General features: G+C 61.3%; 1 protein-coding gene across 1 annotated transcript; it reads left to right on the forward strand.

Moving 5' to 3' along the window:
* Window positions 1-5,214: 5,214 nt before the first annotated feature.
* On the forward strand, window positions 5,215-10,856 carry TNNI1 (troponin I1, slow skeletal type). The gene is made up of 7 exons (XM_081039253.1): window positions 5,215-5,246; window positions 6,460-6,501; window positions 6,935-7,066; window positions 7,718-7,807; window positions 8,659-8,835; window positions 9,572-9,681; window positions 10,551-10,856. Exons 3-6 carry the CDS (start codon window positions 6,941-6,943, stop codon window positions 9,677-9,679), a joined length of 501 nt encoding a protein of 166 aa, XP_080895379.1. The 5' UTR covers window positions 5,215-5,246; window positions 6,460-6,501; window positions 6,935-6,940; the 3' UTR covers window positions 9,680-9,681; window positions 10,551-10,856.
* The last annotated feature ends 5,941 nt before the right edge of the window (window positions 10,857-16,797 follow it).

A 16,797-nucleotide genomic window follows, 5' to 3' on the forward strand; every position in this document is an offset into this window, starting at 1 on the left:
GTTTAGAGAGGCATGGCGGGGGAGGAGAAAGCGAGCAGGGCCGGGCCCTTTGTCTGTGTTGGTGCCTGTCCCCTGACGTTCCAGGCTGCAGCCTGGACACTGGTGGAGGGGGTGGTCATAGCTCAGGGTGACCTGAGGGGCTAAGTTTAACATCAACAAAGGTCCAGCTGCCCAGCTGTTGTTTCTGTGTCAGTCTGAGCACATTGTTGGAGGGGACAGTTGTTCATCACCGATAACGTCAGCTCGTGGCTGTGACAGTGCCTCCCTGGGGGAGGGGGCAGCTGGTGCCTGGGCCTTCTGAGCACCCTGCCCCTCTACCCTCAGCCATGAGCTCCCCAACCTTATTTCAGGACCCCCAGGGAGCAAGCAAGACACCCTCCTGAGCCCTTAGAGGCAATTTCCTGTAGCGTCTTTGGTCAGAAGGCTCCTCTCTGTGTTGTCCATTCAGTTATTCAATGAGCATTTACTGAGCACCTACTATGTGTCAGGCACTGTGCCCCTTTTGGTCCCCTGCCTCTGTTCCAGTGGTTACCACCTGGGTGTAGTCCTGTGTCCACGGCGAGCTGGCCGCAGAGAAGAGCACAGAAACCATAACCGGGCCCTGCTGACGGGGCACGTGCTCTAGGCCAGACCTCGGCAGCAGACACACCTGTGGAGACACAGCTGTCTCCTGGGGACCTTGGGTGAGTTGCTTCATGTTCTGAGTCCCACTTCCTCTTCGGTGAAGGGGGCTGAGGATGATGCCTACGCGGTGAGCACATCCGAAAGCTCACATTTGTCAAGCGATTGCCTCGCGCAGACGACCCCATCTCAGCTCACGGCAGCCTGCTGAGGGGGGCCAACCGCTACCCCATTTCACAGGGACAAACAGAGGCTCAGAGCCAGTGTCCCTGGTGGGTGGCAGAGCTTGTGCGACTCACCCTGTGCTTGCGTCTCCAGTACCACAGGCCTTCCTGGGGAGGCCCTTTGTGGCAGAGATTGAGGGGTGATGACTTTTTGGGTCTTTGTTCCTTCTGCTCTACCTCCCCAGCCCCCAGCCCAGCAACTGTGGGGGGAGGGGCTTCAGGTGGGGGTGTGGGGAGGCAGAGAGGGGGTGTGCTGGCTGTCACCAAGGCCAGGGCCCCAGCCGTGGGGGAAGGCAGCCGGGAAGACAGATGTCCCTGCGCCTGGTCACTGGCTAATTTGGGCTCCTTGTTTCTCAGACAATGCCTGGCAGCGGGGTGACAGGTGCCGGCCACGGAGGGGACAGGCCTGACTCCACAGCCACAGCCTTCTAAGGATTAGCTCCTCCGGCCGGACACATTCTTCCCTGCGCTGGGAGGGGACTGTGGGACCTGGGGCAGGGGCCTGGCCCCACTCTGCCCCTGCAGAACCTGAGGAGGACCCCCCCCACACACGCCTCAGAGTCTGTGAGTCCCTGAGGTTTCTGCAGACGCGTCCCCTGGACGCATTCACGTCTGGACCACATTTTGCTCTTCTCTGTGTCAGTCTCCTCTCTGTTTTTCCTTTTCCAAAAGCAGGATAACCTTGCTGACAATTCATTCTTTTGTGCATATGAAGGTTTTGTAAGAAAGTTCTCGTATAAATTAAAAACATAAGCAATGCCACAAACCCCCATGGTCTCCGCCCCAGCCCCCGAATTCCTTCTGTGACCCCAGCTGCGCCTCGGCATCCCCGCCCCTCCACCTGGAAGCCTGCGCCCCTGGCCACCACCCTGACTTCCCAGACCCCGTCCCTTCTCCCTGGCCACCTTCCAGAGCGGCGTCTCCCCAGGTTGACCTGACCCGAGCTGCAGTGTCCCGGGGGCAGGGCCTTGGCCCCTCCCTGGGCACTGTGGGGCTGTCGCCAGCTCTCTCCCCCACCACACAGGCCACACAGTGGCATGGCGCGGCTTGCCAAGCCTCTTGCTGGCCTCCAGTGGGTCAGCACCCTGCTTGTCCTGGCCCACGAGGTGGCTGACGATAATAGCACGGGATTAGCATAGCCGGCCTTGTCCTGCTCTGACTATAGGTGGGTATTATGTGTTCACCCACCATCCTAAAAATACCCCGTAAACAGGTGCAGCCCCGACGGCACCAGCCCCCTGGGTTCTCTAGCATGCGGCTGGAGACAAAGGGAGGGCGGGGAGAGGGCAGTTAACCTCACTGACATCCAGGCCTGGGACAAGGGGTGCCATTCGGAACCTGGGAAGCCTTGATGCCGGGAACCCCAGCTGGAGAGGGGGGCAGAGCCCCTGCAGGCCGTCAGACTTCAATGAGCTGTTGCAGCACGCTCATGTCACCCCCAAGCGCAGACAGCCCCCTGACACACGGGCACCAGAGCCACACAGGGGTCCCCCCCAAAGATTGGGGCGTGGGCTCACAGCCTGCTGTCCACGTCTCCTTGTAAGAGATGGAGGGTGATGGAGACGCTCCCCTCCCCTCGCCCCTCGGCCCAGTGCCGTCACTGCTCTGGCCCCCTGACTGCCATCCTCTCCCCTCTTTGTCTCCCTGACTTGACTCAGGTGCTGGCCTCTCTGTGCACAGGATTTGCTTGCACACGTCATCGAGCCCGTGGGCCCATTGCGTGTGCTGCGGTGTCTGCACTGGGAGCTGTGCAGTGGGAGGGGCAGCGGCTCTATTCTATTTTTACTGGCAGTTCCCATTGGCCGTAGTTTTCATAGCCTCCCTCAGCGCGGGCCCCAGAGTCTGCAGTCGACTGCCGGACACCGCCCGCCCAGCTCACGGACACCAAACCAGGTAGGTGTCTGCAGCTCAGAACTTCAGATCCAGGTCGAGCCCAGACTGAGGAGCTAGGCTGGGGTTTCAGGAGAGCACGAAGGCTTGGAGGTGGGAGAAGGCATTTCTTGCCTGTACAACTGGATTTCTTGGCCGGACAGTCCCACGGTGTTATGTCCCTTTGGGTGCCACTTCTCCTGCCCAGAACTTTGCCCAAGTTGCTCCAAGGGCCCAGGGCAGAGCCTGCTGGGCTCTGTCTTCACACGGGGCAGCCCAGCAGGTCCCAGGAGGAAGAGACCACCTAGGGGAGGACACGGCTTGGGGGACCAAAGGGCAGGGCGGGGCTGCGTGTGGAAGTTTAGGAAGAGCCGGGTGGGCAGCAAAAGGGAGCAATGCCTGCAGCGGACAGAGAGAAGGTCCTCTGGCAAGCAGGACTCGGGGGCCTGGAAGACGGAACCCCAGGCCCCGCTGACCGCAGAAATCTCTTGCCTCTTTTTCTTTGTCTCTGAGGGACGGGCTTGGCTCCCTTTGCCGCCCATCTGGACAGCAGGACAACAGCAGGTGAGGGCAACGGCCCCCTCCTCCTGCCACTCCTGGCTCTGAGAAGCAGCAGGCAGATGGCGACAGCATCTGGGTTGGGGCATGCGAGTCTGCACACGAGTGCGGGCAGCTTCTGTGCTGAGCTCCGTGGCTGGGGGGCCAGCAGGTTTGAGATTAGGCTTTCCTGGTCAGAGCTCCAGATGGCGGTGTGCTGTGTGGTCAGCCAGGGAGGATCAGGGTGCCCTGGAACTGGACCCAGGGTCCGGGTGGGGAGCGGCGGGAGGCACACAAGCCTCAGTGTGCCCCTGATGATCAGAGCGCAGAGAACACACACACACACGCAATCACACTCATACACGCGGCCTCTGTCCTGTGGGTTCAGTGGATGCACCGCCCGCCCCACGGGGCCGCAGAGAAGGACGAGCCCAGCTCTGAGTCAAACCCCGGCCTCCTCTCCCGGCTGTGGGGCCGTGGTTATCTCCTTGTGGGGGAGCTGGAATGCCGGCCTCCTGCAGCCCATGTGCTGCTATCTACACCCTGACGTCTTATCAGGTCCCTGCTGTCTTCCCCAGGACCTGTCAAGGGGTCCTGTCTGGTGGGTATCACAGCACAGGCTGGGGACCCCTGGCCTGGCATTTGTCAGTGGGGCAGGCCCTGGAGCTTGGCAGGAGGCCTGGACTGGCCTGGGCAGGGGGGCCCCACACTGGTGACGGGGTTCTCTGAGGCAGGCCTGAGCACGGCTACATGCCCACCAAAGGGGAGGCACGTCCTGGGGAAAGAGACAGGAGACCCACAGGGCTGAGACCCGGGACCCTTGGGAGGGCGGTGATGATGGATGGACGTCCCCGGTGGTTCTTCCCCAGCTAGTGTTTCTTTTTTGATTTTCTCAGTATCTCTGGAGGAGCAGAGCCCTCAGAATAAACAGCTGGTGATAAATCTAATTTCAGCAAGCACGCTGAGAATGTATAGATGGAGGGGCGCCCACCTCTCCCTCTGTGCCCAGGGTGACAGCTGAGACTCCAGGCCACCCCCCTCCTCTCCAGGCTGCACTCTCCCTGGCGGCAGAGGCAGAGGTGGGGCCAGAGGGTCTCTGGTGGGAGATTCAGGAGGGGAGCCAGCCCTGCTCCCGGCGGGGGACGTGCTTCTTGGGCACAAAGGGAGACGTGAGTGTTAAGGCAGAGGCCGGAGGTCACCTGGTCAGGAGGTGGCTCTGGAGTGAAGTTGCTGGAACCACTGCCTGCTCCCAATCAGGTTCTCGGACCACATCCAGACAGCTGACCTGGTGCCCCGACCCCACGCACACTGGTCCCCACCGCCCGCCCTCACAACCCAGCGCCGGGCTCCTGTCCTGCCGTGCACACCACCCCACGCCCCCTCCACTGTGTCCTGGTCCAGGCAGGATGGCCAGTCAAGTCTGGCCCCTCTGCAGCCTCAAAGACCCCCTCCTGGGCTGGGGCCCCCAACAGCCAGGGCTAAAGGGTCCTCCCAGAGGACGAGGGCCCCTGTGCTAACCCTGTAACCAGTGCCGTCTGCTCTGGAGGATTGTGTTCTGCTTCCAGGTGACATTCAGTCTGAGCAAAGCTTTCAAGAGCTAAACGTTACCTGGCAAACTTCTCTAAGCCCTAATTTTGCAGAGGAAATGGGCCTGGAGGGGGCAGGATGAGGATGAGGGTAGAACACACGCGGCCTTGCCTCCCTGCTCACCCGCTCCACGTGGGGCCTCCTCACGACCTCACCCCAGACTCCCAGCCACATGGCTCCCAGGAGACCAGCCCTGGGCACAGTTACACTGCATGGAGCGTGAATGGCACCCCCTGGAGAGAAGCACAAGTTTATCCCATCTTGACCCAGGGGACCCACGCTGTCTAGTTTCTTCTTCCCGTTGCTTGACTCTCTCCCCCCACAGGGTGGGGTGGGGCTGTAACTGTCCTCATGAGTGACTCTCCTGTGCCCCCAGGTGCTGCGCCCACCGCCATGCCGGAAGTGTAAGTAGCACCACCCCACGCAAGTCCCCTCACAGCACGTTCAGCCCCAGAGTGGAGGCTCCATCTGTCCAACCTCCAAAGCCTTTCCCCGAAAGGCCAGACCCTAGAATAGAAACAGCTCTCAGTGCCTGGGTCCCCAGCGTCCCCACGCGTCCTCCCAGCGTCTGAGCGGAACTCACACTCCCAGGTCACCCGGGGAAGACCACCCTGGCCTGTTGCAGACTTTGTCCATCTGCACTGGTCAGAGGAATCGCGTGTGCCAGACCGCGATGCAAGGCTGGCCCCCTGGAGGAACGAGGTCTTGGGGACTCACCCACAAGCCCAGGGATTGAAGCTGCTCGCTGCAGAACCCCTGGAGAGGCTTCTCTGACCCCTGCCCCCCACTTACAACGGGGAGCATCTCCTGCAGCCCAAAGGGCCGGGCTTTCACTCTGTTCTGCTGGGACCCTGGATTGGCCCCCACCCGACACCCGGCCTCCCCAGCTTGTCCACATGGTTCTGTGGCTGCGTGTGTTATATGCATTTTCATACCCTGTCTTCTGTTCTCCCCCCAATGCTTCCTGTGACGGATGACTGAAGCGAGGTGAGCTTTGGGGGAGCTCTGTCCTGGTTAAGTCTTCAGACTGGTGAAGGTGGGGTGGGCATTGGAGGAAACCAGAGAGAGCTTGGGTCAGGGATGGAGGGCTGCCCGGTGCTCAAGGTCACTGGGAGGGAGGGGGTGCTGGGGCTGGGATGGCAGCAGAGCTGGCTGTGACTCTGCACCCTCCCCGAGGACTGAGCGACTTCCCTCACCCACTCTGGGAGCTCGTCCCGCCTGCCCATGTTCAGGAGGTTAACACCCAGGGCGCCCAAACACGCACGTCTCATGCTTTTCAGGGGGTTTGCACACCCCTGATCTCGTTTTGCTGCAATGACTCTGTGAACGAAGCCGGGGTGGGGGCCTAAGGCCTCTTGTCTGCAGACGGGAGGGTGCTGCCCATAGAGGTCACGTGACCCACACGGAGCCTGGCAGGTTTCCAGCCACAGCCCCTAACTGATGGCAGTGACTGCAGCATTCTCCAAGTGGGAGAATTCTGCCCAAGTGACAAGGATGAGCTTCTGAGGGGCCCTAGGCGAGGGTTCTGGATGATGGTGGTGACTCTGGCGACACGCATCGTGGCCGGGCCAGGTCTCCTGCAGCCTCTGCCTCACCCTGTCTCGCCCCTTCTCGCCCTCAGAGAAAATCCAAGATCACTGCCTCCCGCAAACTCCTGCTGAAGGTGAGGCTGGGTGCTGGCTCTGGGGGACGCTGCGTGGGGGTGGGGGGACCAGAGGGGAAGCAGTGCAGACAGAGCAGCTGTGAGGATCTGGGAGGGGAGAGGAAGGAGGCGGGGGAGCCAGGGGTCCAGGGCTGGAGGGTGGGAAGACACGGCTGGGGCAGAGGGACTTGCCTTTGCTAAGAGTTTCTCTCTTTGGAGCTTTGTGAGCCCAGACAGACAGAAGTGGGAAAGAGGAGCCTGGGAGGGAGAACACATTCCAGGGCCCACGAGCGGCCTGCCTGTAGCCGGCACACACACTTGCACACTCAGCGACCTCCTGTTCACACGCTCCCAGGGCTCCCGGGTCTGGGCCCTGAGAGCCAGCCGAGGCCGGGCCGGCGCAGCTGGCGTCCGCCTCCCCTCAGGCCGGAGGCTGACCTGCCCCGTCCTGCAGAGCCTGATGCTGGCCAAAGCCAAGGAGTGCTGGGAGCAGGAGCAGGAGGAGCGCGAGGCTGAGAAGGCCCGCTACCTGGCCGAGCGCATTCCCACGCTGCAGACGCGCGGCCTGTCCCTCAGCGCCCTGCAGGTGAGCCCTTCAGGCTGGGGCTGGGAGAGATGCCAGGGACCAGGTGGCAGGAGCAGAACTCAGGGGCTCCCAGCTCTGGAAGTCACTAGCAGCCCTTCGTTTAACCCTCACAATCCCTGTGACGTTAGGTCCCATTTACAGACACAGGAAGCGAAGTGAACTTGGTGGGGCTGAGCCCTCCTGATGCGTGGACGGGAGGCAGCAGACAAGGGCAGGACTCGGGTCTCCAAAGACGTGCCGTCCTTCCCCACACACGGGTCTGGAATGTTTTTAAAACACTAATAACTGTTGAAATGCCAGGGACGGCAGACGGGAGAGTGGAAGGAAACACATTAAAGTGTCACCGATGGTTATCTCCCCTGGCAGCATCACCGGTCATTTTTATTTTATTATTTTTGTTTAAGACACAGTTTTCAAAATTTCTATAATTAACTTATTTTTACCACAAGACAACTTTTTAAAGAAAACAAGACAAAAGAAGACACAGGGCTTCGCCGCCCAGAGCCGCCAGGGCCCTGGGGTGTAGGGAGGGCTCCTCAGCTTCTGTCTAGACTACAGGTCCCGCCGGGCGGAGAGGGCCCAGGGACCTGGCCTGGGGGCAGACAGGGGGCTGGACGCCCAGGGCCCCTCCTCTCCACTCCTGTCCCCCAGGCCCTGTGCCGGGACCTGCACGCCAAGGCGGAGATGGTGGACGAGGAGAGATATGACATTGAGGCCAAATGTCTGCACAACAGCAGGGAGGTGAGCCAAGGAGGGGGCTCGGGGGCGCTGGTGCCGCAGCTTGGACCAGGGCCCCTCCTGCAGGGCCTGGGAGGTGCCACGTGGCAGGACACTCCGGCCCCCTGGGGCTGCAGACGGCACAGAGAGGATCGGCACGCAGATGAAGGGCGCACACTTCCTCCCTGCTGGCCCACGGGCTTCTCGCTGCACGAGACTCACTTGCCTGCAAAGGACACCTAACCTTTGCAAACAACTTCCGCATGCCTTTCGTCTTCCCTACATGCCTGTGAAGTAGACGCCATCGTCGGCACCTCCCAGAGGAGGACACGAGGTTCAGAGAGGCCCAGGTCTGGGGAGACCCCCACTCCAGGATGCAGGGCTCCCTCGGTTCCATCCAGACCCTGCTCCACGGAAAGGCTGCTTCTGGGCACTTGTCCTGGGGGGAGGCGTAGGGAGGGACCAGAGCCACTCCCCTCCTCCCCATTTCTCCCCTGAGACTGATGGTCTGTGGGCTCACCTCCTGGAAGTCCCCCGCGGGTCAGGACCTGGCCTGTATCTGTCTCATAGGACAGGCTGTGCCACAACAGGCTGCCCTGGGGGTTCTGTGGGGAGGGACGAGTCAGGAGGCTGGGGAACAGAGGAAGCAGGGTTTCCGTGGGGCGGCGTGGCCCCCGCCATTCATGGCCACGCCACAGGGAGGCCGGCTGGCTTCATCTGTCCATTTACTGTCCGTTTGCTTATCAACAGTCACGCGGTGGCTACTTGCAAAGTCGTGGGTGGGTCTGCTGTCTGGTCGCCTGGCCTGCAGGCTGGAGCAGGGGGCTCAGCCCTGCTCGGCCCCCCAGTGAGCCCCGCCCGACCGTCTCCTGCAGATTAAGGACCTGAAACTGAAGGTCCTGGACCTCCGTGGGAAGTTCAAGCGCCCAGCGCTGCGCCGTGTGCGTGTCTCCGCCGACGCCATGCTGCGCGCACTGCTGGGCTCCAAGCACAAGGTGTCCATGGACCTGAGAGCCAACCTCAAGTCTGTGAAGAAGGAGGACACGGAGAAGGTGAGGGCCGGTCCCCAGCACCTCTCACCCGCCAGCCGCCCCCGTCACCCCTGAGCTGTGAGCAGGCCCTGGAGCTCCTGCCAGAACATTCTAGAAGCCCCGGGAGACCAGTGATGGAGTCTGATCGTGCGCATCATTCCCTCAGGCTGCTCCCAGTCTGAGGAGGAGACTGGGACACAAAGAAAGCCACACCGAGAACAAAGCACCCCGTGAAGAGGGTGTGGGGGTTTAGGGGGCTGGGAGGCACTGCCCTCTGTCACCGAGGGAAACTCAGCAGGTCACCGCAGTCCCAGCACACAGGAGCAGACGTTAGGGACCTGAGTTCAGGCTCTTACTCAGCCACAAACCACTCCAGGGGGGTTGAGCTCGCGGCGTCCGTGCCCAGAATGTAAGAGGCCAGGTGGGTGAGGAATGGAGGAAAGATATGGTCTCTGGCCCAAGACGCTTTGTGTGGAGAAGAGGCAGACCAGGCAGGGTGCTGAGGAAACAGGAAATGAGCCAAATGAGCAGGAGGAAGGCTTCTTGGAAGAGGTGGCCTTGAGCTGCTGAGTGTCAGACCAGGAGGGTGGCGTGGGGGCCTGGAGGCGAAGCTGGGCTGCGGTTCCTCGGGGTGGGGACAGGCCCCGGAAGCCCCGCGGTCCCCCTGAGCTCCAGACCCACGCAGCGGCCTCTGCCTGGAAGCCTCAGCGTAGCGAGGGCCCGGTACGTATGTGACACGTGTGCGGCCTGCCCGTAGGAGCGGCCCGTGGAGGTCGGCGACTGGAGGAAGAACGTGGAAGCCATGTCTGGGATGGAAGGCCGGAAGAAGATGTTTGATGCTGCCAAATCTCCCACCTCCCAGTAAAGGTACCTGGAAACCAGCCCCCGGCCCCTCGGGCCCACCGAGTCTACAGGAGGAGAGGGACCCCAGCTCAGGGCTGGCGGCTGCCGTGTGGTACAGGGGTCAGCTCTCACGGGTTCAGCGCCATGGGACCTTGGGCCCCTCGTTTACAGAGGCTCCCCTCATCTGTAATTGGGGGTTATATCAGGTCAGGGCTTCTCCAAGTGGGTCCCGGGGCCAGCGGCACGCGTACCACCGGAGCTGCCAATGACCAGCCCCACGCCAGGCCCACTGAGTGGAAGCTCAGGTGTCCCAGGGCCAGCCCTCCGGGTTCTGATGCAAGAGTTTGAGGTCCACTGGGTTAGATGAGCCCTGAGGACACTCCAGCCCTGACCTTCTGAAAGTCTAGGCTATTTCAACTTCCTCAGCCAGTTTTGCAAAGCACGCAGCACCCCAGTCCCTGCCCCGAGGGGGTCCATTCAGAGTAGCCTTCCCGACCTCTGAGGAAATCGCTGCGGAAACTGGACAGAGCAGCAAAATTAGGCCCCATGAGACCCTCTGGGGGTGTGCAAGGGGACATGTAAGAGGACAGGGCTCTGCCACAGCCCTGTCAGAGCAGGCGTTCCCCCACCAGAGAAGTGATGGGTGGGTGTCAGGTGTCACGCGGGGTGGTGCCTCAGAAGCAGAGGCGCGAATTAAGCAGGAAGGAAGGGGGCTGTAAGGCCGGGCTGGGCAGAGCGCACTGTGAAGGAGCAGCTTGGGGCCCTGGGCCAAGAAGCACCGTGGGAGATGGTGCAGCCCAGGGCACGTTGGGCTTAGAAGTCCTGGGGCTGCCTGTGCTTGGGGTAAGTCGGGGCCACGGGGGCTGATGGCTGCCACCTCTTTGTCCCCACAGGCCACTTGCTGCACTGGCCCTGGGCCCCCTGCATGCTCCTTCCTTTGAGTCTCTCTGCACCCCCCAACCCATCCTGCCCCAGGTCTCCCTCCAGCCTGAGTGCCCTCCTCCGGAATCAACAGACACAAGAGAGAACCGCGGTTCTGAAGACCTCCCCCAGCATGGCGGGCGCCCCCCACGCATACCGGTGCTGTGCCACGGCTGTGGCACCTCCCCCAGCCCCCTGCCACACCCTTCCTTGGTGACTATGACATATAGAGTGTCACAGGCATCGTGGCCCGTCCATTAAAACCCCAACGTCTGGTCACTTTTGCAGCTCTGGCCGTGAGCGCTTGGGACAAAGGGAAGACGGGGGTCTGCGAGGAGAGGGCTGGGTGGCTCCTGTCAGGAGCTCCGTCAGAATGAGGGCTAAGGAAGTGGCAGCGCCTAAGGTTCCCCTGGGGCCCCTCTGCCCAGTGACCTCACAAAGCATGCCTTCACCGTCCAGCATGCACAGCTCACCCGAGCCCTGACTCGGAAACAGCCCCAGCCACCGAGAGGGGCCTCTCCATTCCGAGCCCCTTGCCAGCCTGATTTCACTCTCCCCTTCCTCTGCAAACCTGGGTCCTGTCTCTGGTGCCGCTGGACATTCCTGACTGTTGCGGGCTGAGAGGTCAGGGTGCTGTCAGACCCCACCGTGTCCTGCCTGCACCCGGCAGGGGGCTGCTCCCCAGAGGAGGAGCGCCTGCAGTTCTGCACTTGAACACCAGGTGGCGACTTTCCATCTCGCCCCTGGGCTCCCGCCTCCCTCCCGCACCTGCAGGCTCTACCAGGCTCCACCCTCAGCCCAGTTTTGTCCCTTCACACTCGTGGACGGGTCACATCCCCGTGAAAGGGCAGCAGTGGTCTGTCCTCCATCCCAGGGTCAGGGCCCTTCTCCATCCCGCTGACATCTGGACCCAAAGCCCAGTGAGTGGCAGCAGCCTGCTGGGGTGGATGGGGGCTTGGGGCAGCCTCCCCTGAACCCCACACCAAGGACAGTGGCTCCAGAGGAGCAGAGACCACGGCTCCGGGCCAGAGCGGAGCCTGGCTTTTCAGGGCGGTGTCGTGGCGACTCCGGAGCTGAGCCCGCAAAGGACGTGGCTGGTTCCTGAACGGGGCCCTTGGCTTTCTGTCTGCCTGAACACTGGTCCAGGAGAAGGGAGCCTCCTGCCACTGCCTGCACGTCCCCGGCCTGCCCTCTGCTCCCAGTGTATTGTCTGCTATAAATGCAGAGGCTGGGTGCAAAGTGCAGAGCCCGCTGCTCTCGGGGGCAGGGTCTGGCACCAGGGCTGCTAGGCTGCCAGCTAGCAAGGGACCCACAATGTAGGTTGCGTAGGGGAAGGGGCAGCACTCTGCCCAGGGCTCCTGCCACAAACAGCTCAGTGGGCAGAGAGGCAGACAGATGTGTGCAAAGAGCACATCTACTATACCCAGAAACCCTTAGCACAGACACGCCCCGTGTCTGTTTCCACCCTACACACACACACAGCCACACCTGAAGGACCTGGCTGGGTCCTCTGTGATGTGACAGAGGATGAGGACGGGCTTTGTACCTAGGCAGCCACAGAAACCCACCTTCCCTGCCTCCCAGGTCCAAAGCCTGGTTTCCTGGCTTTGCCTCTTCTCAGCACTTTGAGAAGTTCCAAAGCCAAATCTCAGTTCTGCCATTCAACTATTAAGTGGGGGTCCCCACCCTGCCCTACAAAGGTGGGGGACCAGCCCCGGACCTGACTCAAAGCAAACACCTGGGTGCAGACAGCCTGCGGGCGAGGACTCTGGGGCCAGCAGCACACGCCCGAGGTGGGGGCCCTCAGGCCATCCCAGGGGCTCCTGGAGGTCCACTGGTCCCTCTGGCTTCCAGGCAAGGCTAGACGAGCCCACCTCCTGTGAGGACGGATGGCGCAAGGACAGAGGCGGGAACACTCCCTGAGGGGAGGAGGGCTCTGGCACAGGGCGCCTGTGGGTGGACAGCACGCTGGGCGAGGGGCTGGGTATTAAGCTGTAGCCATGGACAGGGCCTGGCGGGGGGGCACGGAGTCTAGAGAGTCATGATTCCACTCCAGTCCCTCTCACCATGGAGGGCGCTGGACCCCACAGGATGCAGGACACCAGAGCTGGGAGCACATTCATGACACGCCAGGCACCACTCTACATACTTAATCCATTTAACTTTCGCAACCTCCCTCTGAGAAAGGCATTATCACAATTCCCATTTTATAGATGGGAAAACCGAGGCACCGAGAGGTTAATACCCTCCCGTGGTCACACAGCCAGTCAATGGAGGGGCCAGGACTTACTTAACCCAGGCAGTCTGTTAGAGTCCATACTGTTAGTCATTATTTTAATAATAATAATTGTTATTATTATTATAACATGAAATGCTTTATCAGAATTACATCACTGTCTTCCCACAGAAACCTAAGAGGTAGATACTGTCATCTCCGATTTACAGACGAGGAAGTGCAGGCTTGGAGAGTTGAAGCTATCAGCCTGTTAGAGTTTGATGGCGGCAGACTGGAAGTGGGAGCCTGGGCCTGACTGCTTTGCGGTTGCCCTTTTCTGGGGTCAGACTTGCCTCAGTGCAACCCAACCAGCCGCTTTCCAAAGGGACTCGGCTTGGGGGTACAAGGGCCGGCACATCTGCCCCTGGGGAGTTCCAAAAGCCCAACTAAAAGGGACGTATTCAAATAAGATGCCAATGACATCCACATGTCATCACTGCCCATTGGGGCTGGGGTGGATGGATGGGCTACTTGGGGGGTGTCTGGCAAACTGACACACACAGCTGGTGGGCCTGGTGCTCCTTGGTAGAAAGGCCAGGGCAGAATGCCACATGCCACCACCCGTCTGTCCCAGCCTGGCTCTCCCCCTCCCCCATGAGGTCCCTCCCTCCACAGGTAGGAGGCTGAGCTGCTGTGTCTGGAGCCCGCCTCGCAGCACCCAGTGTTCAGGGCTGCAGGGGCTAAAGTGCCCTGATGAGGAGGGAGCCAGTTAAACATTAGCCCCAATGGCCCCCTGCGAAGTGAGTCAGATTCCCCACAGGCTCCAGGCTGGGCAGCCAGGGGGCAGCTTCGTTCCAGATGGGTGACCAGGCTGCCAAAGCCCAGGACAGCTCACTGGGACCAGTGCAGACAGCAGCCCCCTCTCCAGACCCCAGCAGGGCTCTCCTCGAAAAGCCCCAGAGCTCACCACCTGGGGCCCCTTCACTGGACAGAAGGGCGAGGGCATTCTCTTACTCCAGGACACACTCCTGAGCTGGCCTGTGGGTCCCCTGAGGCCAGTCTGAGCAGCGAGAGCTCCATAACCCCTGGCACAGGGCACTGCGGTCAAGGCCTGGAGGCCCAGAGAGGGACAGTGACTTGCTCAAGGTCACAGACCTAACCGGGTCTAGACCCCAGGTCCCTGGACTGCCGAGCCACCGAGAACACTGGATGTGGAGAGAACTTCGGTCCCCCAGCCAGAAGCAGAGGCCTGGGCACCTGAGCAGGTGGGCCACCTCTGGCCTGGGATTCAGCGCCCACCTGGCCCTCTCACTGTTGGCACAGGCTGGGTGACCTGGCCCTTTGCTCCAGGTTCAGGAGAGAAGTATGGCCTCACCTGAGAGCCGGGGCAGGTGTGGTGAGTTAGGAGCCCTGCGGGGGGCGGGGGGGTGTGACCGCTCGTGAGTGGCGTCTGAAGGGAAGAGCAGTGTGTGGGAACGTGCACGTGGCACACAGGTGGGTGGCTTACCTCCTCGTGAGTGTGACCATGCCTATGTGTCACTTAGCATTTCCCAGATGCAATTCTCCTGGTCAGCTCTTTGTGACCAAGTTTCAACTGCTTCACTGCCCGAGGAGGGAACCAGGGCCACCACGGTCAGATTTCCATGAAGCAAAATGTGGAAAAGGGCTCCTGTGTCCTGAAAGTGGGCATGCCTTCATTTTACTATTCTAGTGTTACAAGAGCCTTTACTTAGGGGCTGGGAGGGTGGCAGGCAGTAACTGCTTTTTAATGTTATTACTTCACAAAATAAAATGGTGACGACACCGTTACGGTATTCCCATTTAAATATATATATTTAGTTAGTTTGTAAAAACCAAGAGCCAGGGAACCACTGTCCTGGATCCTTTGGATGTAGGTCTTGCCACCTTGCATGGGAATGGAACTGACATGTCAGGTGTGACTTCTGACACAGCTGGGACCCGCGAGTCCCCGGAGATGGGATCTCCGTTGTGGCCTCTTGGGGGAAGGAGAAGGTGCCCTGTGAATGCAGGGACAGGGGGTGGGGGATTCCAGAGCCTGACATCTCTTCTGGGAGGACAGAGGTGACCCCTTCCCACCCCTGGCTGGGAAGTCTTGGAAACCCCTGGCTTTGCCCAGGGACTTCCCATGTGAAATGCCTTTTCCTCGGACTCCCCCCAGAGGAAGTAACCGCACATGCTCAGTGTTTAATACTTGTAGGGTAGACAGAATTACACAATGAACAGCTGCACATTTTAAGAACTAGGCAGTTGCACATTGGAAGCCACTGTGGGCCCCTCTGCCGTCGTGACCCTTCCTCTCCACCTAGGAGAACATGCCACTCCCTGTTGGGCGTCATTCCCTGGGCTGGGTGTAACGTCACCACACCTGTAAGAATCCCTAAACAACACCTGGTTTGCTTCACGCCTTTGTGGTCAACTGGACACACACGCGTGCTTTCTACTTTTCCCCCGTTCGAGCTTGAGCTTGGAATATTCCTGCCTGTGCATACATTTCCCTGGAGCTCTTTGTCTCTACTGTGAAGTGATGCAATTGACCATCGTTTATTCACCCACTTTCCTGTGGAGAGCCATTTGGGTGATCTCCCGATTTTTGCTGCTGTAAACGGTGCTGCTAGTTGGTGGCACTTTGTTCCTACAGCCCTAGGAGCCTATGAGGCTGGCCAGCACCAGGCCCAGGGCCTGGCAGGTAGGAAGTGCCTGGTAAATATTCACAGTAAATATTCACACATGCCGTGCATAATTTGTTTCCTCACTTCTACAGTCGTCTGCGTTTTTATATCCGTAGAGAGCGTGTCGGGTTTTGGACTTCCAGACACCCAATTGTTCCCTGGCTTCAGGAAGGGCCCCTGCAAGGGCCAGGCTTCCAATGACTGGCAGTGTGTTTCTTCCTACGCGATTTGCCCCAAGTCATGTGGTCCATAAGTGGCAGAGTCGAGCTCAAAGCCAGGTCTCCAGGCTCCCAGTCCCTGGAACCTCCCTCCTCACCTATGCCAAGAAGGAAGGCTCCCTGGGGAGGGTGCGCTTAGGGGGACATGCCATATCAGGCTGGCTGTGCGTGTTTCAGGCTTGTGCTCCGTGGCTGGCTTGCCCTTCCCTGAGACCTCAGAGCTGGAGGGCAACTGTGACACCACCCACCCTGGATCAGTGCCAAGGGAGCCAGGCTGGGAGCAGGGCCCCGCAGACGCTCACGGTCCAAGCTCCTTCGCCCAGGTGCCTCTCAGAGCAAGAAGCGTTGCTGCTGCTGACCTAGCAGCTCTGATCCCTGGGGAGGGAACACCCCCCGTGGCAGCGCACCTGAGGCTGCTTCCTGGACAGGAGCACGTGACCCACCAGCCCAGACGGCCGACGAGGGGCCAGTGCGCCCGGTGGTGACAGAGCTGCCTACGTTGCCCCCAAATTCCAGGTCCGGTCGTCCATGCCTGCCCTTCCTTCCGGGAAAGCGGAGCCTCGCCCGGTCTTACACCCCGTCCCGCTCGGGCGCGAAGTCCCGGACCAGGGAGCGGGGACAGGCACCCCCGCGTCTGCAGCGCCGCGGGCTCTCACGTCGGCTTAATCGGGTGGCGTCGTGGGAGTGCCCGGCCGCGCGGGAGCAGCGCCGCCCCCATCTCAGGGCTGGGGGGGTCCCAGGGCCCCCGCTGCGGGTTTCGGGGGGGGGGGGGGGCTGAGGCGGCTCCGCAGCGCGCCCAGCCCGACCCCGACCCGCGGGTCCCGCCCCGCCCGGCACCCTGGGCTGCGACACCTGTGCGAGGCGGCGCGGGCGCCGAGCTGGTCCGACTGGTTCCGAGCAGGAAGCGGCGCCCTCGCCCCGGGCCGCCCGCCGACCAGCCCCGCGCCGCCCCGGCGTTGGAGCGGCGGTCCCGGCGGCCTCTGTCCAGCGCGCGGGGGCCGGGCCGGGGCGGGGGCCGGGGCGGGGGCCGGGGCGGGGGCGTGGGAGCCACCCCCCGGGCCACTCCCGGCGGCAAATCAGCGCGCGGCGCGGGGCG

The sequence above is a fragment of the Rhinolophus hipposideros genome (assembly GCF_964194185.1).
Source record: "Rhinolophus hipposideros genome assembly, chromosome: 26".
Taxonomy (NCBI): Eukaryota; Metazoa; Chordata; class Mammalia; order Chiroptera; family Rhinolophidae; genus Rhinolophus; species Rhinolophus hipposideros.